Source organism: Bombina bombina, chromosome 3 (genome assembly GCF_027579735.1).
Source record: "Bombina bombina isolate aBomBom1 chromosome 3, aBomBom1.pri, whole genome shotgun sequence".
Lineage (NCBI taxonomy): Eukaryota > Metazoa > Chordata > Amphibia > Anura > Bombinatoridae > Bombina > Bombina bombina.
The window spans coordinates 1,204,018,551-1,204,044,823 of record NC_069501.1 but is presented as its reverse complement, the minus strand read 5'-3'; the positions used below and the strand labels follow the sequence as shown (position 1 = coordinate 1,204,044,823).

Below are 26,273 nucleotides of genomic sequence, written 5' to 3'. Positions count from 1 at the left end.
AGGTATCAATAACTGACTCAGAAAATCCACGTCTTGATAAAATCAAGCGTTCAATTTCCAAGCAGTCAGCTTCAGAGAAGTTAGATTTTGATGTTTGAAGGGACCCTGTATCAGAAGGTCCTGTTTCAGAGGTAGAGACCAAGGTGGACAGGATGACATGTCCACCAGGTCTGCATACCAAGTCCTGCGTGGCCACGCAGGTGCTATTAGAATCACTGATGCTCTCTCTTGTTTGATTCTGGCAATCAATCGAGGAAGCAACGGGAAGGGTGGAAACACGTAAGCCATCCTGAAGTCCCAAGGTGCTGTCAGAGCATCTATCAGGACTGCTCCTGGATCCCTGGATCTGGACCCGTAACGAGGAAGCTTGGCGTTCTGTCGAGACGCCATGAGATCTATCTCTGGTTTGCCCCAACGTCGAAGTATTTGGGCAAAGACCTCCGGATGAAGTTCCCACTCCCCCGGATGAAAAGTCTGACGACTTAAGAAATCCGCCTCCCAGTTCTCCACTCCCGGGATGTGGATTGCTGACAGGTGGCAAGAGTGAGACTCTGCCCAGCAAATTATCTTTGATACTTCCATCATAGCTAGGGAGCTTCTTGTCCCTCCCTGATGGTTGATGTAAGCTACAGTCGTGATGTTGTCCGACTGAAACCTGATGAACCCCCGAGTTGTCAACTGGGGCCAAGCCAGGAGGGCATTGAGAACTGCTCTCAATTCCAGAATGTTTATTGGCAGGAGACTCTCCTCCTGACTCCATTGTCCCTGAGCCTTCAGAGAATTCCAGACGGCACCCCAACCTAGAAGGCTGGCGTCTGTTGTTACAATTGTCCAGTCTGGTCTGCTGAATGGCATCCCCCTGGACAGATGTGGCCGAGAAAGCCACCATAGAAGAGAATTTCTGGTCTCTTGATCCAGATTCAGAGAAGGGGATAAGTCTGAGTAATCCCCATTCCACTGACTTAGCATGCACAGTTGCAGTGGTCTGAGGTGTAAGCGTGCAAAGGGTACTATGTCCATTGCCGCTACCATTAAGCCGATTACCTCCATGCATTGAGCCACTGACGGGTGTTGAATGGAATGAAGGGTGCGGCAAGCACTTTGAAGTCTTGTTAGCCTGTCCTCTGTCAGGTAAATCTTCATTTCTACAGAATCTATAAGAGTCCCCAGGAAGGGAACTCTTGTGAGTGGAACGAGTGAACTTTTCTTTTCGTTCACCTTCCATCCATGTGACCTTAGAAATGCCAGCACTAACTCTGTATGAGACTTGGCAGTTTGAAAGCTTGAAGCTTGTATCAGAATGTCGTCTAGGTATGGAGCTACCGAGATTCCCCGCGGTCTTAGTACCGCCAGAAGAGCACCCAGAACCTTTGTGAAGATTCTTGGAGCTGTAGCCAATCCGAATGGAAGAGCCACAAACTGGTAATGCCTGTCTAGGAAGGCAAACCTTAGGTACCGATAATGATCTTTGTGAATCGGTATGTGAAGGTAAGCATCTTTTAAATCTACAGTGGTCATGTATTGACCCTCTTGGATCATAGGTAAAATTGTCCGAATAGTCTCCATCTTGAACGATGGAACTCTTAGGAATTTGTTTAGGATCTTTAAGTCCAGGATTGGTCTGAAAGTTCCCTCTTTTTTGGGAACCACAAACAGATTTGAGTAAAACCCCTGTCCCTGTTCCGATCGTGGAACTGGATGGATTACTCCCATTAACAAGAGCTCTTGTACGCAGCGTAGAAACGCCTCTTTCTTTGTCTGGATTGTTGACAATCTTGACAGATGAAATCTCTCTCTTGGAGGAGAGTATTTGAAGTCCAGAAGGTATCCCTGAGATATTATCTCTAGCGCCCAGGGATCCTGAACATCTCTTGCCCAAGCCTGGGCGAAGAGAGAAAGTCTGCCCCCCACTAGATCCGATCCCGGATCGGGGGCCCTCAATTCATGCTGTTTTAGGGGCAGCAGCAGGTTTCCTAGTCTGCTTGCCCTTGTTCCAGGACTGGTTAGGTTTCCAGCCTTGTCTGTAGCGAGCAACAGCTCCTTCCTGTTTTGGTGCAGAGGAAGTTGATGCTGCTCCTGCTTTGAAATTACGAAAGGAACGAAAATTAGACTGTCTAGTCTTGGCTTTGGCTTTGTCCTGAGGCAGGGCATGGCCTTTACCTCCTGTAATGTCAGCGATAATCTCTTTCAACCCGGGCCCGAATAAGGTCTGCCCTTTGAAAGGTATATTAAGCAATTTAGACTTAGAAGTAACATCAGCTGACCAGGATTTTAGCCACAGCGCCCTGCGTGCCTGAATGGCGAATCCTGAATTCTTCGCAGTAAGTTTAGTAAGATGTACTACGGCCTCCGAAATGAATGAATTAGCTAGTTTAAGGACTCTAAGCCTGTCCGTAATGTCGTCCAGAGTAGCTGAACCAATGTTCTCTTCCAGAGACTCAATCCAGAATGCCGCTGCAGCCGTGATCGGCGCAATGCATGCAAGGGGTTGCAATATAAAACCTTGTTGAACATACATTTTCTTAAGGTAACCCTCTAACTTTTTATCCATTGGATCTGAAAAAGCACAGCTATCCTCCACCGGGATAGTGGTACGCTTAGCTAAGGTAGAAACTGCTCCCTCCACCTTAGGGACCGTTTGCCATAAGTCCCTTGTGGTGGCGTCTATTGGAAACATTTTTCTAAATATCGGAGGGGGTGAGAACGGCACACCGGGTCTATCCCACTCCTTAGTAACAATTTCAGTAAGTCTCTTAGGTATAGGAAAAACCTCAGTACTCGTCGGTACCGCAAAATATTTATCCAACCTACACATTTTCTCTGGTATTGCAACTGTGTTACAATCATTCAGAGCCGCTAACACCTCCCCTAGTAATACACGGAGGTTTTCCAGTTTAAATTTAAAATTTGAAATATCTGAATCCAGTCTGTTTGGATCAGAACCGTCACCCACAGAATGAAGTTCTCCGTCCTCATGTTCTGCCACCTGTGACGCAGTGTCTGACATGGCCCTAATATTATCAGCGCACTCTGTTCTCACCCCAGAGTGATCACGCTTACCTCTTAGTTCTGGTAATTTAGCCAAAACCTCAGTCATAACAGTAGCCATATCCTGTAATGTGATTTGTAATGGCCGCCCAGATGTACTCAGCGCTACAATATCACGCACCTCCCTCTGAGCGGGAGATGTAGGTACTGACACGTGAGGCGAGTTAGTCGGCATAACTCTCCCCTCGTTGTTTGGTGAAATTTGTTCAATTTGTACAGATTGACTTTTATTTAAAGTGAATGTAAATTTTGATGCTAAAGTGCCCGGTTTTTAAAACTTTGATTAAAAACAGGGGCACTTTAATTCATCAATATTTTCATTTCACTCCTGTTGTGAAAATAAACTTACTTTTTAATCTTCACAGCAGCTCCAGCTTCCTCCACCTGTTTCAAAGCCTCTTCCTGGGTCTAAAATGAGGTATCTGGCTTCCTCCAATCACAGCAGTGAATCAGACACTGAATCCCCCGGGGGGGAATCTGTGATTGGAGGATGACCTATCAATCATTTCTGACATCAGAAATGGCTTGTGAGACCGGAGGAAGCAGCAGCTGCTGTCAAGATTAAAAGGTAAGTTTTTTGTCACAACAGGAGTGAAATGTAAATTTTGATGAATTAAAGTGCCCCTGTTTTTAATCAAAGTTTTAAAAACCGGGCACTTAAACATCAAAATTTACATTCACTTTAAAGTAGCATCAATACAGTTAGTACATAAATTTCTATTGGGCTCCACTTTGGCATTGCAACAAATGACACAGGTATCATCCTCTGAATCAGACATGTTTAACACACTAGCAAATAAACTTGCAACTTGGAAATACAATTCAATTAGAATAATATTAAAATGTACTGTGCCTTTAAGAAGCACAGAAGATCTATGACAGTTGAAAATTAATAAATTGAAACAGTTATAGGCTCAATCCTTGTAAACACAACTTTAGCAAAGGTTTAATCCCATTAGCAAAGATAACAAATTCTGAAAGCAGGAAACAAATTACAGAATAAACGTTTTTTATCTCAGTCAAACTATAATTCTCACAGCTCTGCTGAGAGAAATTACCTCCCTCAAAATAAGTTTTGAAGACCCCTGAGCTCTGTAGAGATGAACCGGATCATGCAGGGAATACAATGAGTTGCTGACTGAAATATTTGATGCATAGAAAAAGCGCCAAAAAACGGCCCCTCCCCCTCACACACAGCAGTGAGGGAGAACAGAAACTGTCAGAAAAACAGATTAAGCAACTGCCAAGTGGAAAAATGGTGCCCAAACATTTATTCACACAGTACCTCAGCAAATGAAAACGATTTTACATTCCAGCAAAAACGTTAAACATAATCTCTAGTTATTAAACAGCTTTATGTATTTCTTACAGTGTAATTCTAGTGAAGTACCATTCCCCAGAATACTGAAGTGTAAAGTATACATACATGACATTATATCGGTATGGCAGGATTTTCTCATCAATTCCATTGTCAGAAAATAAAAACTGCTACATACCTCTATGCAGATTCATCTGCCCGCTGTCCCCTGATCTGAAGTTTACCTCACTCCTCAGATGGCCGAGAACAGCAATATGATCTTAACTACTCCGGCTAAAATCATAGCAAAACTCTGGTAGATTCTTCTTCAAACTCTGCCAGAGAGGTAATAACACACTCCGGTGCTATTTTAAAATAACAAACTTTTGATTGAAGATATAAAACTAAGTATAATCACCATAGTCCTCTCACACATCCTATCTAGTCGTTGGGTGCAAGAGAATGACTGGGAGTGACGTAGAGGGGAGGAGCTATATGCAGCTCTGCTGGGTGAATCCTCTTGCACTTCCTGTTGGGGAGGAGTAATATCCCAGAAGTAATGATGACCCGTGGACTGATCACACTTAACAGAAGAAATAACCTATGTTTTTCCACCGCACATAATTCATCCTTTGATATTACATTCAGAGTATTTCATGTCCCTTTAAAAGGTGGCTATCCTTACTGATCCACCACATTCTTAAAAGGGATAATAAAAACAGTACGAGATTATAATATAAAAAGTTTAATTATGCATAAACAACTTATACACTTCAATTATTTATTTTGTCCACTTTCCCTGCAATTTAACTCTTAAAATTGTTTGTTTTTTAATTCCACTGAATTTCTATAAAGTAATGGTCACCACCATGTTTAAAACTCAAGTTTTAAGTTTATCTCACTCTCCTGCTGAAAACAATTAGGAACAGATATAAAATAGGCAAAAAAGCAGACTAATAATATTTCAAACATGGCAGCAGTAGGGTTGGCACCTCAACCATGTTTTAATGGGCAGCTATGAGTTACACTTGCTGCAGGGTGTGCTGAGAGGAACATGAATAGTTCAGTCCAGGGTCACTATTTGTGTGCTGTCCAGAGGAGCAATGCATATTACCCTCTGAACACCCTGCAACAAGTGTAAATCATAAGTGTCCAGGAAAACATGGTTGAGGTGGCAACCCTAGGCAACACCCATTAAAATCTAGAGTACTTTAAATATTGATTATATAAGTGCAAAAGTTTTTATAAACAACTAATATAATGGAAAAATACAGCTACATAATATTCTAAGGCTAAAATTTGCATGGAATACATCATTATGTCTAGCTTTTGGAACTGGAATCCCCTTGAGCTGATTTGCCTTGACAAGTTATTAAATTATACTATATAGGATTAAATTGTAGTTGTAGCAAGAGAACAAATATTACATTGCCCCTATGGAATTAGACAATTTACAATGGCTCTTCGATCATAGTATGATAGTTATTGACTTCCAAGATTCTACTGGGTTCCATGTTCCCTGTACAAATTGCCCTTGGGATTTGTCTATATGTGCAGATAATGGGGTCTGAGAAAGCAAGACCTCTTCTGAAATTTTTACTCTGATTTATCCTTCTTGATGTTTGCTTCGGACGAGGATGAAATGAAAACCCCTGAGAGGCTGTCTTCAGACCTTCAGAAAGTTCTGTGAAGTTGACACATTCATCATCTCACACACTTGACAACATTTGTTGTTACTGCTAGCTTCCCTACCATTTTTTTTCAGGATCTGGCCAATGGCCATTTGCGAGTTGGCAACTAGCCAGACATGAGATTACATCATGACGACACGCTATAGCTCTCCTGAAGTCAAAAACTACCTAAAAACAATCTTCTTACTTTGGGCTAGATTTATCAAGGGCTAGAAGAATTCTCCTTAGTATTCTCCTGCAAATCCACTGCAGCTCGGCCTTGGAGAGGCGCACCGTGTAGGCATTGACATTTTTTAATTCTATTTGTTACTTTAAATCATATCTAGCACCCATTGATCTAAAAATTAACTTCAACTAAATGGTTCTGAAAATGAACAATCAAGATCCTGCATAAGCATCATCATTGTGACTTAATGTGTTGTGTGGAAGAGGAAGTATAATAGTTAGTGACAGAACTAAGAGTGGTGGGTGTCAGAAAGAGAAAACACATTTAAGGTGATTAATAGGTAAAGTGGTCACTTTCTTCCCATTCCCAGTTAGAATACATTTCTAATCTTAGTTTTATCTAGGGCATTGACGGCCACATGAGGCCCACTGCACAAAATTTTGCAGCCCCTGGTGAAGAGAAAAAAAAAAACTGTGCCATTATTTATTTGGCCCCAGGAAAAAGGGAGACTAAAAACTGTGCTTTGGAGAATTCTGGTAGTAGGCAAGAGGCCACAACTCAAGAGCCATCTAAAAGGAAGAACATAAGCTAGATAGTACCCTGCAATCTTTGCTAAATCAGGATCAGTGCTACTGTACATTTCTAGTACTCTCTCACAAGCACAAGCTGACTAGTTCCCAGTTTGTTTGAAAATGTGCTTGCACCTGTGTTAGCCTGCATTTGTGTGCCTGTATTAGGGTCCCAGGTTTTGGAAGAGACCTTGACGTGGTACCTTTGCTTGTCCCATTTGGCCAAATGCGGTAACCGACTCTTCCAGTTTCTTTTAAACTTAGCTGAGAGCTTGTGAGCGAGTGCTAGACTTTATTTTTGCGTGTATAGTAATATATATATATAAAAAAAAACTTATTAAAAGGGACAGTGTGGGGTTTTTTTTCCAATCTTTTCATCATATTGTATAGTAAATGATAGGATATGATAAAAATAATGGTATCTTTAAAAAGTCTATTTAATTTAAAACAGTATATATTATGTGTGGGTACAGTAAATGAGTAAGAGGAGAATTACAGCTAAATACAAACACAGCAAAAATGTAAAAATAGCTCTGGTCCCTAACGGTAAGAAAATTGTAAAATGGTCTGATCACTAAGGGGTTCATTTGCTTTGTTCCTTTGTTGAAAAGGATACCTAGGTATGTACAGGAGCTAGGAGCTAGCTGCTGATTGGTGACTGCACATATATGCCTCTTGTCATTGGTTTACCAAACTGTTCAGCTAACTCCCAGTATTGCATTGCTGCACCTTCAAGAACACCAAGAGAATGAAGCAAAATTGATTATAGAAGTAAATTGGAAAGATGTTTCAAATTGTCTGTTCTATCTGAATTATGAAAGAAAACATTTGGGTTGCATATCCCTTTAACTAGACCACAGGTGAAATAATCAGCTGATTGTTGAAAGTAGACACAGGCATTCTGCAGCTTCGTTAGCTGTTAAATGCGGAAGCAGGCGGCCGCTCATGGACTTCGGCCATTTTCGGTGCCAGATTTATGCTTGTGAAAGATCACCACACTAAGATATGGATTTGCACACATCTTAGGCCTAGTTTCCATTGAAGTGGTAAATTGTGGAAACTGGTGATAAAAACCATTTATCTACATTGATGTCTATGGAGATTTTTTTTTTTTTATTATTTAAAAGGGACAGTCTACACCAGAATTTTTGTTGTTTAAAAAGATAGAGAATCCCTTTCCATTGTTTTGCATAACCAACACAGTTATATAAATACACGTTTTACCTCTGTGATTACCTTGTATCTAAGCCTCTGCAAACTGCCCCCTTATTTCAGTTCTTTTGACAGACATCCATTTTAGCCAATCAGAGCTGGCTCACCTGAACTCCACATGCATGAGCACAGTGCTATGTGACACACATAAACTAACACCCTCTAGTAGTGAAAAACTGTCAAAATGCCCTGAGAGAAGAGGAGCCTTCAAGGGCTTAGAAATTAGCATATGAACCTTTTAGGTTTAGTTTTCAACTAATACCAAGAGAACAAAGCAAAATTGGTGATAAGAGTAAACTGGAAAATTGTTTAAAATTACATTCTCTATCTGAATCATGAAAGTTTATTTTAGAAAAGACTGTCCCTTTAACACCAGTTTCCAAACTTTACCAGCTCAATAGAAACTGGGCCTTAGTGAGATGATCTTTCAAATGAATCAATATGGCCCCGAAAACCACGAACCGCAGCCAATTTCTGCATTCAACAGCTTTTTTTATTATGTTTTTATTGTTCAAAGCATATTTAAGCAATGGGATGAGTCAAAATTGTATTACGTATGTTTCAAGTGTATTGTTACTGTAGGGTTGTATTTTTAACAGCTCGATCCAAGATATGTAGTTTTTTTTACGTGAAACAAATAACATTAAAAAGTAAACTCTGCCAAGATATAATGGATCCTGTATAAAACCTCTAACTCTCTGGAGTTAACTCCCGTGATTTGATAGGTCTTCTATTAACGCCCAGATATATTTTTGAGAATTGCAATTGGATAATAGGAATATTGTTTTTACCAATGGTTTTAGTGGTTTAAAAATAAACAAATTGTTTGCACAGGGATGTTTTGGTTTTGAGTTGCTTTTATCATGTATTAATAAAAGCTAAGTTTTAAGTGCCGGTGAGCCCCATTGATTGCTTGTCTGATGAGCTTCATGACTGTCTAGTTGAGTCACCACAAGCCTCCCATAGACAGAAGAGAACAAACGACAGGGGCTTATAGCACTCACCCGCAACGTAATAGTAAATTAGGCTAAAACATAACCTTTAATAAATTCACACAATAAAAAAATGCAGGAGTACCTGCTTAATGCTGCCCACCACCATAAATGAAAATCGTCTAACACACACCCCGTTTCCGGGCCAATAACTGGATGTGTCGGCTTCAGGTGCCAGGGGTGTCACAACAAAAATGGTAGGCCAAGTAAAATATCGGATAGGCAAAGGCAGAGGATGGTGAGAACGGTCAAAAAAAGCCCAAAGACCATCTCCAAAGACCTACAACATCATCTTGCTGCAGACGGTGTCACTGTTCAACGTTCAACAATTCAGCACAATTTGCCCAAGGAGAAGCTGTATGGGAGACTGATGTGGAAGAAGCCCTTTCTGAGCACACACACCACAAACAGAGTCGCTTGAGGTATGCAAACGCACATTTGGACAAGCCAGCTTCATTTTGGAAGAAGGTGCTGTGGAGTTATGAAACAAAGATTGAGTTATTTGGTCATAACAAGGGGCGTTATGCATTGCGGCAAAAGAACACAGTGTCCCAAGGCAAACACTTGCTACCCACAGTAAAATTTGGTGGATGTTCTATCATGCTGTGGGGCTGTATACTGGGAATCTTGTTAAAGTTGAGGGAAGCATGGACTCCACTTAATATCAGCAGATACTTGAGAATAATGTTGAGGAATCAGTCACAAAGTTGAAGTTACCCCAGGGCTGAATATTTCAACAAGTCAATGACCAAAAAACCTGCTCAAAATCTACTCTGGCATTTATGCAGAGGAAGAAGTACAATGTTATGGAATGGCAATCCCAGTCCCCAGACCTCAATATCATTGAAAATCTGTGGGGCGATTTGAAGCGGGCTGTCCATACTCTGCAACCATCAAACCTAACTGAACTGGAGATGTTTTGTAAGGAGGAATGGTCCAAAATACCTTCATCCAGAATCCAGACACTCATTACAGGCTATAGGAAGCGTCTAGAGGCTGTTATTTCTGCGAAAGGAGGCTCTACTAAATATTTGATGCAATATTTCTGTTGGGGTACCCAAATTTATGCACCTGTCTAATTTCGTTTTGATGCATATTGCACATTTTCTGTTAATCCAATAAACCTCATTTCACTACTGAAATATTACTGTGTCCTTCAATTATTTGATTGAAACAACAATTTCATTTTAATCTAACACCCAATTATTTATAAATGAAAATCATGGAAATTGTCAGGGGTGCCTAAACTTTTGCATACAACTAACTCTTTCAGTGCTTCTCTCTCCCCACTTGTGAGGTTGTCATTGCCTGTTCTTTGGTTCTATGTAATTAACAAAATGGCATTACAAACCGGATTCAGAAAGGTTACAGCATTATGTGACACACTACTTGGAGGTATAAAGTGTGACTTCAGTTTCAATATATGACGCCATTCATTGACATTAGGGTCGGTACTAGTAGGTTCTGACTCATCAAAATCTTGTATAGTCGCAATATCTGTGTTATCTAACACCCCTGTGTCAGAGTTGGTAAAGAATTTTTAAGCAGTATTTCATTGTAAATAAGTGGACATCTTTTATAATCTCAAACTTGTCAATTTCGGCAGTGGGTACAAATAAAAGGCCTCTTTTAAGAACTGAAATTTGTGTCTCTAAAATTATTTCTGAGAGATTTATTATATTAAAGTGAATGTCAATTTTGATGCTAAAGTGCCCGGTTTTTAAAAATTCAATTAAAAACAGGGGCACTTTAATTCATCAAAATTTACATTTCACTCCTGTTGAGAGAAAAAAAACTTAACTTTTAATCTTCACAGCAGCTCCAGCTTCCTCCCCCTGTTGCAAAGCCTCTTCCTGGGTCTAAAATGAGGAATCCGGCTTCCTCCAATCACAGCGTTGAATCAGACACTGATTCCCCTGGGGGGGGGGAGCTGCGATTGGAGGATGACATATCCATCATTTCTGACAACAGAAATGGCTTGCAACGACCGGAGGAAGCTGGAGCTGCTGTGAAGATTAAAAGGTAAGTTTATTTTCTCAAGGAGGAGTGAAATGTACATTTTGTTGAATTAAAGTGCCCCTCTTTTTAATCAAATTTTTTAAAAACGGGCACTTTAGCATTAAAATTGACATTCACTTTAAGCTCATCTGTTGCTACTTTTTTTTGTTGTAATGTTGGGGTTTCTGATTAAAGCGCACTTGGCGCCTGGTGAGTGGTCTGTTTCCCCCTCTCTCTACTAGTTCTCATCCTAAAGGGACATTCACCATTTAGTGAACGAATTAGGGATATTTTTAATAGGCACTGGCATGTGTTGAAGGCTGATGATCAGCTAAAATCATTACTAAGATATACCGTATTTTTCGCTCCATAAGACGCACTTTTTCCCCTCTCAAAAGTAAGGGGAAATTTCTGTGCGTCTTATGGAGCGAATGCAGCCGGGTGTCAGGATTCTTTCAGCTGTTCCTAGCATCCTGTCCAAACTCCTCCCATTCCACCTTTAAAACTGATCCACGCCCTCAACCCAGTGCTTAGATAACGTCAACACCTTATTCCAAGCCCTTTCCTAAAGTTCAACCAAAGGTATCTATACCTATAAACTTTCTGCCTACAGTGACTTATAGTTAATTAAAGCAGCCGAGTCTCCAGCTGTCTTGTCTCTACATCATTGCAATCGGAGCTTCATAATACCACAGTCCTTATATGGAACAAATCTATCATAAGCTTCCTCTCCTTCAAGGGATTATTGCAGAGTACTGTGCATCAGTCAAACATCAACATCGTTACCAATTCACCTACCTCCGGTAACTAATCTCAAAACACGGCATCCTCCGAGAACGGAAACAAACGAACAGCTGAGCCGACGCTGACGTCTCACGCAACTCAAACGGCCATTTGCAACACTATTGGCGCTCCGTCTCAGCTCTAACAGGTCAGCTCGCACTAAGCAATGTGCTCACGTCTTCTATTCTGCCACTTTGCTACACTGCAGTAAGTTGATATAAGACTTTGTGCTTGCTCTTCTCCAAACTTAAGCAATGTGTGTGAAAGCTTGTGCTCCCCTAAATCATTTGCTTTTCACCTTCTACTCTGTGTGTGTTGCAGGGCTTTGCACGCATACGTGTTGTTAACCTGTTAGTGATCAATCATACTCTGATCACTTGTCCATATCACTCTGAAGTAAATTGTATTCGCCAACGTTTAGACCTATGTGTATCAATTTGACAAGAAATACCATCTATATAAATGTTTAAAAAAAGAAAAACCAGGCTTTGGTATTTTTCTTCTGTGTTTTTTTTTTTAATATATAATGTAATCAACTGAACCCCAAGTTGGAAAGGATAAGGGTGCCATACATGTTAGTTTTTACATGGGGCATATCACACACTCTCAAACACACACAAGTTCTCTCTCACACACACACACTCACACACACATACTCACACACATTTTTATCACACATTCTCAATCACACACAAGCTCTCTTCAGAATATTTTTTTTCTTGTTTTCCTCCTCCAAAAACTAGATGCGTCTTATGGTCAGGTGCGTCTTATGGAGCGAAAAATACGGTAACCCTATGTTCACTTATAGAAGGTCCAAAAATTTAAACGACTGTCTAACCCAAAGTCACTTTGACAGGAACGCTAACAAGCGCCCACTATACAAAGGTTCTATCCCCTGTGGTGGTTGTAGATTTTGCCAACACATGGTGGTGACTAAATCTGTCACTGACCGATTTAATAAAAAATGCTTTATAAATAACTACATCAACTGCAAAAGCAACAATGTTATTTATTGCTTAGCATGCAATTTTTTATGTTGGCATGACAATCAGAAGTCTGGGGACTAGAGTCACTGAGCATTTAAAGGGACACTGAACCCAAATTTTTTCTTTTGTGATTCAGATAGAGCATGCAATTTTAAGCAACTTTCTAATTTACTCCTATTATCAAATTTTCTTCATTATCTTGGTATCTTTATTTGAAATGCAAGAATGTAAGTTTAGATGCCGGCCCATTTTTGGTGAACAACCTGGGTTGTTCTTGCTGATTGGTGGATAAATTAATCTACCAATAAAAAAAGTGCTGTCCACAGTTCTGAACCCAAAAAAAAGCTTAGATGCCTTCTTTTTCAAATAAAGATAGCAAGGGAATGAAGAAAAATTGATAATAGAAGTAAATTAGAAAGTTGCTTAAAATTGCATGCTCTATCTGAATCACGAAAGAAAAAGATTGGGTTCAGTGTCCCTTTAAGCAATATAAGGACTGCCAGAAAAGACGTTGAAAAATGGAAACAAATTACTAGTGTGGCTAAGCACTTCCTTTAGCATCACAACGTTAACACAAATGCTTTGAGATGTTGGGGACTTGAAAGGTTGAGACCGGGAGTAAGAGGTGGTAATAATGAAGCAGTACTGCTGCATTGAGAGACAAAGTGGATATTTAGACTCAATTGTGTGATGCCTCATGGCATGAACGAAAATAATTTTTGGGTCTTTCTTTAATAATGTGGGTATTAGCAACATGAATGCATATAATCAATTTAATAGATGCAACCAATTACTAATTAGCTGACTTTTTAATTATGGTGAGCCGAGGTGACTGATGGACTTTATGATCGGTGTTGCGATTATACTATACACATATGTTTGGGCTTAACCGCTATGGTTATGCATAAGCTACTCTGGAGCAATATACTAACCTGTCAATCAATAACATTTTAGACACTATCTAGACATTTGGGAGTTCGGAAACTCGTGTTCACCTTAAAAACATTTGTAACGTATACAAGTATTTGATCGGATATTTTGATTGTAGAATAGGAAAATGCATTCTTAGTATTTGCAGTGATAGAGGGGAGAAGGGGTGTTTTATGACGCTGCTTTAGCATCACCAACTAATGACCTATAAAATGAGCGATTCCAGTTCACACCCTTAGCATGTCCTATCAGTGGACGACTATGAAGGGTGGGAGGGGAGATAAGGAATCCTGCACTCGGATTGGCTAACTACAGTTAGTTGGATGTTTAAAAGGCTGTAATACCCGCATTTTCGGCTTGTCAGTTTTTACTTAACATTGAGAAAGGCCAGTGTTACGGCCGAAACGAGTTTGTTTTAAAGTTAAGATAATTTTTGTTGCGACACCCCCGGCACCTGAAGCCGACGTATCCAGTTATCGGCCAGGAAACAGGGAGGTGTTACACGATTTTCATTTATAGTGGTGGGCTGTGTTAAGCAGGTACTCCTGTGGTTTTATATGTGTGAGTTTATTAAAGGTTATGTTTTAGCCTAATTTACTATTACATTGAGGGTGAGTGCTATAAGCCCCTATCTTGTTCTCTCCTGTCTGTGGGAGGGTTGTGGTGACTATTACAGTGGGGAAGCGCCGGACTTTTTTGTATTGATAGGTCTAGTTAAGAGCAGGATAGTAACCATGGTTACTGATCAGCTGATCGTTTCACCTGTGCTCTAGTTCAGATATCATGAAAATCTGTCCTGTTAGGGGTACTTGAGGAGTAGGGTTGAGAAACACTGCAGTAGAGTTAATGCAGCCAAGAAATGATCAGGCACACTTTGGGCATAAAATTAGTAAATTGAAAAGTCTCCTACAATTGTACGTCCTATCTGATCCATGAAAGTTTGTGACATTCATGAATTGATGAGAAACTCCAGCAAATCACTAAAAGCAAGCATTATTGCTCTATGTCCTGATAGAAGACAAGCAAACCTATGGATTGATTACCATGACTATTTTACAGGGCACTTAAACAAATAAAGAACTATTAGACATTTTGTTAAGACAGTCGGTAAGGAAAGGATGTATTTTTCTTTAAAGACCTGGGGTTAACTGAAGAATTTCCAGTCAGTAAAGCTTTTCTAATCAATGACTAACAAGAAGACCACTTCAGCGGTCTCAAATAGGAATCATTGTCAGATGTTTTACTTGCAACACAATTAAAAGCAAACAGAAAAGGAGAGGTTCAGTGAACTTTTCCGATATCAATAAAATACTGGGTTTAGGTCATCAGGTACAAGGTAAACGTATAAAGACAGTATCTGGAAAGAAAAAAAAAAAATTGAAACTTTTTTTTTTTTTACTTCATATTTGTGTGATCCACCGTTTAAGTATCTATAATAGTGAGCAATCTACATCTCACTTAAAGGGGCAGTGTACACTAAATTTTTCACCCATTTAATTTATTCCCAATGATCAATTTTGCCTGCTGGAGTTTATTAAATTGTTTACAAATAGCTACATTTACTTTTATTTTGGCTGTGGTGTCCCTACCTATCCATATGCTAAATCACTTGAAAGTGATGCAGCATAACTAAAAAAAAAAATGGATATTTTACCTTAACATTTCTTCAGCTCACAAGAGCAAGTGCTCTGTGAACGGTTATCCTTAAGCTACAAGTTAAAGAAAAAACAGCCAATCAGCTTCCGCATTGCTGATGTCCCGCTTTACTGTGATCATGAGATTTCACTAAAATCTCACAATATTTGATGATAAACTTCCTTAAAAGGGACAGTAAAGTCAAAATTTAAATCATGATTTTAAACAACTTTCCAATTTACTTCTGTTCTCTAATTTGCGTCATTCTATTGGTATCCTTTGTTGAAAAAGCTGCAGTTCCTAAACACCTTGACAAATTTGTTCAAGATCCAGCAACTTGTAGGTGCCCATAACATCCTATCTATACATAAACTGCACTGCCACAAAATGCATTGCGTGCAAAAACAAAGGCAGAAGAATAACCGTGTCAGTTTACTACAGATCTGGTCATTTAATAATGAAGTCAAGAATTTCTCCGCTTTGCGTTGGAGTAAGTCAACTGAATCTTGAAAACCAGGGACGGAGTCATAGATCAAAAAACACTTCATAGCTGCTACATTGTTTTACCATGCTACTCATTTATATACAACATCCTTCGTGTCTCCTTCATTTCTAAGCAGTTTGGCAGTTAAATTAGCTTTATTTAAAATGTCCACAGCCAATAACAAACACCTAAGATATAGAAGTTGTAAGTTTTGTTTTTTCCTATATCTGATACAGGGCTATTAAAGAAGAATCTGGAAGGGACATACATTTTATTTAAAATAAGCATAGTATACATCAGCAATTTAATACTTAGGGATCAGTTTTAGAAAGCTGCAGATGCATGAGCAAACGCAAGTTAAAGGGATATGAAACCCAAAAAAAGTCTTTCATGATTCAGATAGAGAATACAATTTTAAACAACTTTCTAATTTACTTCTATTATCTAATCTGTTTTATTCTCTTGGTATCATTTGTTGAAGGAGCAGCCGTGCACTACTGGTTTCTAACTGAACACATGGGTGAGCCATTGACAATCAGTTTATATATTCAGCCACTAATCAACAGCTTGAACCTAGGTTCTCTGCTGCACATGAACTTTCCTAGATAAACAATTCAGCAAAGGATAACAAGAGAAAGAAGCAAATTAAATAATAGAAGTAAATTGGAAAGTTGTTTAAAATTGTATTCTCTATCTGAATCATGAAAGAAAAAATTTGGGTTTCATGTCCCTTTAAGCAGCACTGTTTTGTTACAATCTTCTCTGCATGCGTCTTTGGTTTTATTTTCCAAAATGCCAATAGTCTATTTATTTAAAAAAACCAAATATTACCTTTCTGATTACACTACTGGACTATCGTTCTGATGGTACTATGTATTTAAACATATTAAAAAGGATATAAAACTATCTTTAGTTTGCATGTATACACCGTATTATTACATGTAACTATTGTTTAAATGACATAAGATATTGTTGTTTACATTTGGTTTTCCCCTCTCCTCACTGTTCTGCTTTAAAAATACAAATAATCCAAAATTCAAACTATTGCGAAATACAAACCTTCTAATGTCCCAAGCATTTTGGACAAAGGGGTTTTCTACCAGTACAACACTAGAGCAGTGGGAGGAAGCAAGGAAGCTGTTACGTTAATTGGCTGCATTGGATGTCAATCATACTAATGGAGCAACAAGATCACAAAGGGGGCGTGTTAAGGCCGGATAACTACTTGGAGCTAAAACTGAAAGTAAAAAGTTAAAGGTATCACCCTGAGGAAAGCAGTCCTATCTCACTGATCTGTGTCACTAAAGAGGTGATGTTTTATGCATATGACAAATTATTCATGGTCTTTACATAATAGATTAAATTTTTTTTTTTGTTTTACTGAGCTAATTAACCCCTTCTTTACCAGACCACTTTTACATTTGTTGACCGTCTGGGACCAAAGGCTATTTTTGCATTTCTGCTGTATTTGTGTTTAGCTGTAATTTTCCTCTTACTCATTTACTGTACCCACACATTATATGCAGTTTTTCTCGCCATTAAATGGACTTTCTAAAGATATCATTTTCATCATATCATAATTTACTATAAAAAAAAAAAAAAAAAAAAACTTTTTCTAACTTTGACCCCCAAAGTCTCCTATGCTAAATAGTTTCTAAATTTTGTCCTGAGTTTAGAAATACCTAATGTTTATTACATGTTCTTTGCAAGTTACAGGGCAATAAGTACAAGTAGCACTTTGCTATTTCCAAACCATTTTTCTCAAAATTAGCAATAGTTACATTGGAACACTGATATCTGTCAAGAATCCCTGAATATCCCTTGAGATGTATATATTTTTTTTTAGTAGACAACCCAAAGTATTGATCTAGGCCCATTTTGGTATATTTCATGCCACCATTTCACCGCCAAAAGCGACCAAACAAAAAAAAAAAAAAAAAATTGTTCACTTTTTCACAAACTTTAAGTTTCTCACTGAAGTTATTTACAAACAGCTTGTGCAATTATGGCATAAATGGTTGTAAATGCTTCTCTGGGATCCCCTTTGTTCAGAAATAGACATATATGGCTTTGGCATTGCTTTATGGTAATTAGGCTGCTAAATGCCGCTGCGCACTACATGTGTATTATGCCCAACAGTGAAGGGGTTAAATAAGGGAGCTTGTAGGGTTAATTTTAGCTTTAGTGTAGTAGACAACCCAAAGTATTGATCTAGGCCCATTTTGGTATATTTCATGCCACCATTTCACCACCGAATGTGATCAAAATAAAAATAAAAAAAAATCAATATCAAGGCATCACTGCAATACCATAAAAGCGGCTGGAAGCGATCAGGATCGCTTCCACCGCTTGAAACACCAGAGGATGTGCCAGGAACGTCCTTGGTTGTTAAGGGTATTTTTTTGTAGGACATTCCTGGCACGTCCTCGGTTGTTAAGGGGTTAAAAAAAGGTGCTTTATAAAAATTGGGTTTCCACATACTAAGGAACAGGTTTTCTGTTAAGGACTGTTGAATTAAAAAAAATATCTTTTTTATGCCTTTTTTTTTTTTTATTTATTTACTTATTGTTTACAAATGCTTAATAGTGATGGGTGTGTGTATGTGTCATTTACTCCATAATGACAATTGCAAGTTTTCACAAACTCACATGTGAGTGCTTGTGTCTGCTATTACTGCCTGTGTGTGCATGCCTCTGCCCATTACTGCCTGTGTGTGCATGCCTCTGCCCATTACTGCCTGTGTGTGCATGCCTCTGCCCATTACTGCCTGTGTGTGCATGCCTCTGCCCATTACTGCCTGTGTGTGCATGCCTCTGCCCATTACTGCCTGTGTGTGCATGCCTCTGCCCATTACTGCCTGTGTGTGCATGCCTCTGCCCATTACTGCCTGTGTGTGCAAGCCTCTGCCCATTACTGCCTGTGTGTGCAAGCCTCTGCCCATTACTGCCTGGGTGTGCAAGCCTCTGCCCATTACTGCCTGGGTGTGCAAGCCTCTGCCCATTACTGCCTGGGTGTGCATGCCTCTGCCCATTACTGCCTGTGTGTGCATGTCTCTGCCCATTACTGCCTGTGTGTGCATGTCTCTGCCCATTACTGCCTGTGTGTGCATGTCTCTGCCCATTACTGCCTGTGTGTGCATGTCTCTGCCCATTACTGCCTGTGTGTGTGCATGTCTCTGCCCATTACTGCCTGTGTGTGTGCATGTCTCTGCCCATTACTGCCTGTGTGTGCATGTCTCTGCCCATTACTGCCTGTGTGTGTGCATGTCTCTGCCCATTACTGCCTGTGTGTGCATGTCTCTGCCTATTACTGCCTGTGTGTGCATGTCTCTGCCCATTACTGCCTGTGTGTGTGCATGTCTCTGCCCATTACTGCCTGTGTGTGCATGTCTCTGCCTATTACTGCCTGTGTTTGCGCATGTCTCTGCCTATTACACAAGTGATATGTTGTTCCTAAAACATGCACACACCAACAACAAAAAAATTGTTTTGTTACATTTAGTTTTTTTTCTTACTCTCAAATTTCAACATTATAATCCGGAATTAAGAGTGCATTTCAAATTATATTATACGCGCTACTGCCATAAATCTTATTTGCAGTAAAAGTAATCTGCTATAATAATAACTTTCAATGTATCCAGAATACTCAGAGCAATAGAGCATTAGGTCATTTATCTGCACATTTCTTAATCATGCATGATCTGAGGGCCTGTGAAATCACAATATGCGACACTGACAGCACGAAAAGCAGGTGCTTGCTCTGCAGACTGAGAGCAGGGTAACAAGGTATCACCCAAAACAACCATACTTCTACTGTAAGCATTTCTGCAGTGCATTGAATTACAATGTCCCTTTAATACATATTAGTCTGCCCATGTATCCTGAGGACTGGAATTGGAGAACACTGTAGCAGCTACCTTAAAAAAATGAACATATCTGCACGCTAAGTAGTGATGAACGCAAGATAATTTACGATTTAAAGGCCCTAAGGCAGAAGCACAAGAATGTATAAAACAATAAAATGTCAAGGCCTAATCTATATATACAGCTGGTGTCTGTGCAGCAACTTTAATAGTTAATTATACATATTATGCAAGAGGTTAACAAAATTATACAGAATGTGGTAATAAAAATGGGGAGAACACATTTTAATGCAAATCAATATAAAAAAGGTAAGAAGTTAGTAATGGCATTCTGCATTTTTTTGATCTGTGTACATAGTTTGTTGTTTTTGGTTTTTTAAAAGGTGGAGAGGGAACAATATCTACATTTTGCAAAATATAAATGTTTAACTCTTTGATACTTCACAAAATAAGCAGCTTCTGTTTGTCTTTTAAATATGATGTACCTTTATTATCCAAAATAAATTAAATATACATTAAAGTTATTTTTGTTGTATCTAAGAAAGTATTTTAAAATATATCAGCTTGAATTTTACTTTACACATTGAAAAATGTATATATAATTTTAAGCATCTGTTCCAGTCCACAGTAAGCTGTGTGGAAAAACTCAATCATATACCTCTAACATTTATATTCGGGCATACTTCCGCCCTCTTTTAGTGTATTTTTTGTTTAATGTCCCTTTGATACATAACTTGCAAAATGATGAAATATGAACTTCAAACTATTTTGGAGACAAAACCTTTTTGAAGCTATGACTGTTCACAGCACATATGTATACAACATGGCACAGATGTTTTTAACAAAATCTTTTTAGATCAAGGTTTTAGCAGTTCCACAGCCTTTGACTTCAGTTATTGCCGATTGAGCAATCAGTTTATTAGAGAATATTTTAAATATATAAGTAGCACAAACTGGATGCTGCCTGATTCAGTATTGGCAGCTTTGGTCAAGTTTAGACTGTACATCCTGCTATAAAGCATAGTAGCCAAAACAAAGGGAAAAGGCCAGTAAGTGCGAGTTACTACCCCAATAAGAGTGTAAACAAGGTAACAAGCCACCACCCATCTAGAAAGCATAATGACTACAGCACCAACATGGGGAAGCAGTAACCAACCTCTACAATACAATGGAGTCCTTCTGTCTATACCCAACAAATGCTTAAAAAATAAAAAAAATAAAAAAAAATGTTGTAATTAGATACTAATAATCATCTAAACCAGGGGTTGACTCTGCATATTATCATGTAAGCTCACAAACCTGTATGGTAGATCACATTACATATTTATTGACTAAAAACACAGTGTTAATTACCGTTTGCTAGAACTGTGGTTTGCGTACTTTACTATTCAATCTTATAAGTAATGCGCCAACGCACCGCTTTATATGTTGGTTAAACAAGGGGTTTTGTACACAAATATAAATAATACAACAAAAAAAATCTAAAAAATAAAAACAAACTTAGAAGTAAAACAATTACAAGCCCTAGCTCTCAGGCTTCAGGGATTGTTAAGACCTGTACAAAACACTTCTGTATGGCAAGAAACAACCAATAAAGCATTCTGATAGATAAAAGTGGTAACCAGCAAGTCCAATGTATTTCTTTAATGGAAAATATCTTCAGAATACAGTTTTCTGACCTTATGAATAAGGGCCAGAATATTGCGCTCTGGCTATATTTACCTTTTGCCACTTCATCAAATTGTATAAATGTTTGCACTGAAACCATTTAGCACAGGGAATGTACCCAAGCTGCTTATGTGCTGTACATGATTTGGTTTATACTGAAGCATATGGCTGTGATCCACAATTACACCACTACCACTTTCCATTTGCAACAGGTAAAGGTGGGAAGGGATAGGTGCTCTTCTTTATACTGGCTCATCGTTACCCAAGTAAGATCCAACATGTATGTTTACAAATCTAGACACATGCAAGCTTTACTTCACTCATGCAAGGTTAAAGGGACATGAAACCCAAAATGTTTCTTTCATGATTCAGATAGAACATACAATTTTAAACAACTTTCCAATTTACTTTGATTATCAAATTAGCTTAATTCTCTTAGTATCCTTTGTTGAAGGAGCAATGCTCTACTTGGAGCTAGAACACAGAGGATGAGCCAATGACAAGAGGAATGTATGTGCAGCCACCTCCCTGTAGTGCATTGCTGCTCGTGTCTTCCTAGGTATGTTTTTCAACATAAGATACCAAAAGAACAAAAGTAAGTTAGAGAAGTAAATTGGAAGGCTGTTTAAAATGGTATATTGTATCTGAATCATGAAAGTTTAATATAGCTTGCACCATTTAGGTTACTGTAGTGTAAATACTAATATGAATATGATGCATTTGCAGTTTGGACTACAATTTGATTGCCAGCACTGGAAAAGAAAAAAATGTTGACCTTATTTAAAAACTTTGGCAACCCCTGTAATATAAGTATCTTAAAAAAAGACAGTCAAGTCAAACTTAAACTTTCATTATTCAGATAGGCCATTCAATTTTAAACAATTTTCAAATGTACTTGTATCCACATATTTGCTTTTAAAAGCTCAACTTTGGTAAATTCAAACTGATCTCTAAACCGTTGAAGGCTGCCTCTTATCTCAGTGCATTTTGACAGTTTTTCCAGTTAGACAGTGCTAGTTCGCGTGTGTCATATAGATGCTGTTGTGCTCACTCCCATGGAGTTATTTATGAGTCAAAAAGGTCCATAAAGAAAGGATGCCAGTAAACAGAGTAATAAAAAAACTAAACTTTATTGTAAATAATTTAAAAGGTGATGGGACAACATTTCCCCTTAGCTAACAAAGACTAAAATATTTCGGCGTGAGCCGTATTCATAGTCCTTAAAAAACTCAATTAGTGCACACATTTAAAAAGCCCTCACTGGGCTCTGATTGGTCAAAGAAAATTTCATACTATTAACCCTTAACGTAACAGGGGATACAAAATATTTTCAATACTTGATTTGATCTTTTACATAATAATATACATAAGAAACATTTTAATGCCATAATCAATTAGTTAGAATTATATTACTGACTACCCTAAGTAATATAATATTAGACATGATATATTTACAAAGGTCTTAGAAAAAAGAGTCACCACTGATCGGCTAAAATGTAAGTCTGTCAAAAGAACGGATATAAGGGGAAGTCTGCAGAGGCTTAGATACAAGGTAATCACAGAGATAAAACGTGTATTAATATAAGTGTTGGTTATTCAAAACTGGGGAGAGGGTAAATAAAGGGATTATCTATATTTTTAAACAAAAAACATTTTCAAGTAGACTATCCCTTTAAATTACTATGCTACCAGTTCTATTTATTAACCAGTTATCTTATGTGAGACAGGTCCCTGCAACATAATAGGAGTGGCTCAGCATCCCTTGTCTTTATTACTGTACAAATATCCTTGATAAGCATGTTTAACCCCATAAAGCGATAACAAAACTTATGATCTCATAGTGTCAAATCGTTCTTGAGCAGGTCAAATGCAGTGATTGGCAGCTACATGCGTATACCACTCCTGATTGGCTCACTAGCCATTTCTTTCTCAGAAGCAGGAATAAATTGCTTCTTCCAATTAGTACTTTAACTATATATTCAACAACAGTGCTGATGTAAAAGGCATAGTTTCAAATAGACTCTCAAGCAAATATACGATTGTACCTTTAAAAAAAGTAGACATTTATTTTCTTGTTGCATCTAAACCAGCATTTTAAAATATGTTATTCTTTCAAATGAGAATACTTCTGTACAAAACATACTTTTCTGTGTTAAGTTTTAAAGGGGCTTTCTAGCCACCTGTACAGTTATTGGGGCTGTTCCTACTTGCCAATGTGCATTAATACTGCCGTATACAATAATACAACACCACTTATCGGACTTCAATTTAAAAAGATTTTAGTACATCGTACATATTTCATTTCTGCTGTTTCATATGCATGACATAGGATGTTATAGCTGTCAGGGTCCCTTTAATGTGCAAAGTGAATAGGCTGTAAACACCCGGCCAGCACACAACCAGCCCACATCACCCGGTATCTTGGTCGCCGCACGGTACTCACAGTCCAGGTGCTTTTTCTTGGGGCCCATGATCTCGTGGGTAGTGGCCTTACATACGATCTTAGACACGGCAGATCCGGTGACACTATGCTGCGCCGCCGTGATGCGGTCCGTGATGCTCTGGCCGGACATGTTGGCTCCCGGGGATGTCACAAGGCAGGTATCAGACAGCAGGCAGAATAAGGAGGGGGCTCCGGTGTGACGGTAAGGGGCGCACTGCACACGTAACCATGGAGGAGGACACTGCACACGCGCGGTGTGAGAGGAGGCGCTGACGATGCTTCTTGCTAATTACCAGACTTGTTACTGCCCACAATTATCCGTCAGACAGTAAGGAATGCAACAGGGAACGGGAGGATTCGGGAAAATGGCGGAACAGCTCCACCTCAGGACTGACCGAGAGCCCGGCGGCGTCACGTGTCCTGGGGCGGAGCTCGAAGCTAGGCGATGTAAGGGCATTGGGCGGAGTCTGGCCGGTGGGTGACAGAGCGCTCCCTGAAAGGAGGACTTGGTGCTGCACGCGAACTCAGGCTCCCTGGTCATTATTACCTGTGTATTCACCTAGTTAGAAAGGTACATACCTGTATGCTCAGGTAACTAGAGAGGTACATACCTGTGTATGCTCAGGTAACTAGAGAGGTACATACCCGTGTATGCTCAGGTAACTAGAGAGGTACATACCCGTGTATGCTCAGGTAACTAGAGAGGTACATACCCGTGTATGCTCAGGTAACTAGAGAGGTACATACCCGTGTACTCAACTAGTGAGAGTGGTGCATACCTGTGAACTCAGCTCAAGTGGCCTAAACAAAAATAGGAACATACCAGAGCACTAATCTAGTGTGGGAGTGGTACATACCAGTGTACTCATCAAGTTACGTATCATACCTGCGTACTCTTCTATATTGGCCTTTATGATGAGTACTCGGCTATAAAAAGGAGTACCTGAGTACTGAGCTAATAAGAGTTGTGTGCACTTGGTTACGAAGAGTGGTGCATATCTGTGTACTCAGCTAGTTAGACTGGTAAATGCCTGTTGTATATAAACTTTAGTGGCAGAGGAACATACCTGTGTACTAAACTCTAGTGACTTATCTGAATACTGAGGTAGTGAAAGTGGGACGTAGCTGCGTTCTCAACTAGTGAGAGGGGAGCCTACATTTGAACTAGACTCTTGTGACATTTCTGAGTATTCTGCTAATGTAAGTAGTAAATACCTGTGTACTCAGTGGAAGTGGTGTGCTCAACTCTAATAACCTATATGAGTGCTTACATACTGAGAGAGGAACATACCTGAGTACTCAGCTTGTGAGAGTAATATACCTGTTTACTCGCCTAGTAAGAGGGAACATACCTGTGTACACTACTCCGCAAATGAAAAAGCAACATACCAGTGTATCAGCTAGTGGAAGGAACATACTTGTCTACTTAGTGACCTGAGTAATCAGCTACTGAAAGAGAGATATACATGTGTACTCAGCTAATGAGAGAGCAACATACATGTGTACTCAGCTAATGAGAGAGGAACATACATGTGTACTCAGCTAATGAGAGAGGAACATACATGTGTACTCAGCTAATGAGAGAGGAACATACATGTGTACTCAGCTAGTGAGAGAGGAACATACATGTGTACTCAGCTAGTGAGAGAGGAACATTCATATGTACTCAGCTAGTTAGAGAGGAACATATCTGTGTACTCAGCTAGTGAGAGAGGAACATACCTGTGTACTCGGCTAGTGAGAGAGGAACATACATGTGTACTTAGCTAGTGAGAGAGGAACATACATGTGTACTTAGCTAGTGAGAGAGGAACATACATGTGTACTCAGCTAGTGAGAGAGGAACATACCTGTGTACTCAGCTAGTGAGAGAGGAACATACCTGTGTACTCAGCTAGTGAGAGAGGAACATACCTGTGTACTCAGCTAGTGAGAGAGGAACATACCTGTGTACTCGGCTAATGAGAGAGGAACATACATGTGTAATCAGCTAGTGAGAGAGGAACATACCTGTGTACTCAGCTAGTGAGAGAGGAACATACATGTGTAATCAGCTAGTGAGAGAGGAACATACATGTGTACTTAGCTAGTGAGAGAGGAACATACATGTGTACTCAGCTAGTGAGAGAGGAACATACATGTGTACTCAGCTAGTGAGAGAGGAACATACCTGTGTACTCAGCTAGTGAGAGAGGAACATACCTGTGTACTCAGCTAGTGAGAGAGGAACATACCTGTGTACTCAGCTAGTGAGAGAGGAACATACCTGTGTACTCAGCTAGTGAGAGAGGAACATACCTGTGTACTCAGCTAGTGAGAGAGGAACATACCTGTGTACTCAGCTAGTGAGAGAGGAACATACCTGTGTACTCAGCTAGGGAGAGAGTAACATACCTGTGTACTCAGCTAATGAGAGAGGAACATACATGTGTACTCAGCTAGTGAGAGAGGAACATACATGTGTACTCAGCTAGGGAGAGAGGAACATACATGTGTACTCAGCTAATGA

The 26,273-nt window shown here is 39.3% G+C and overlaps 1 protein-coding gene across 1 annotated transcript in view; it reads right to left on the bottom strand.

Annotated features, from left to right (window-relative positions):
* The window catches only part of PICALM (phosphatidylinositol binding clathrin assembly protein), a 404,046-nt gene extending 379,858 nt beyond the window's left edge, over positions 1-24,188 (bottom strand). Inside the window, exon 1 of the mRNA XM_053705595.1 lies at positions 23,666-24,188. Within this exon, the coding sequence (XP_053561570.1) occupies positions 23,666-23,894 (229 nt within the window). The 5' untranslated portion in view covers positions 23,895-24,188. The remainder of the gene's footprint in view (positions 1-23,665) is intronic.
* Positions 24,189-26,273: the final 2,085 nt, after the last annotated feature.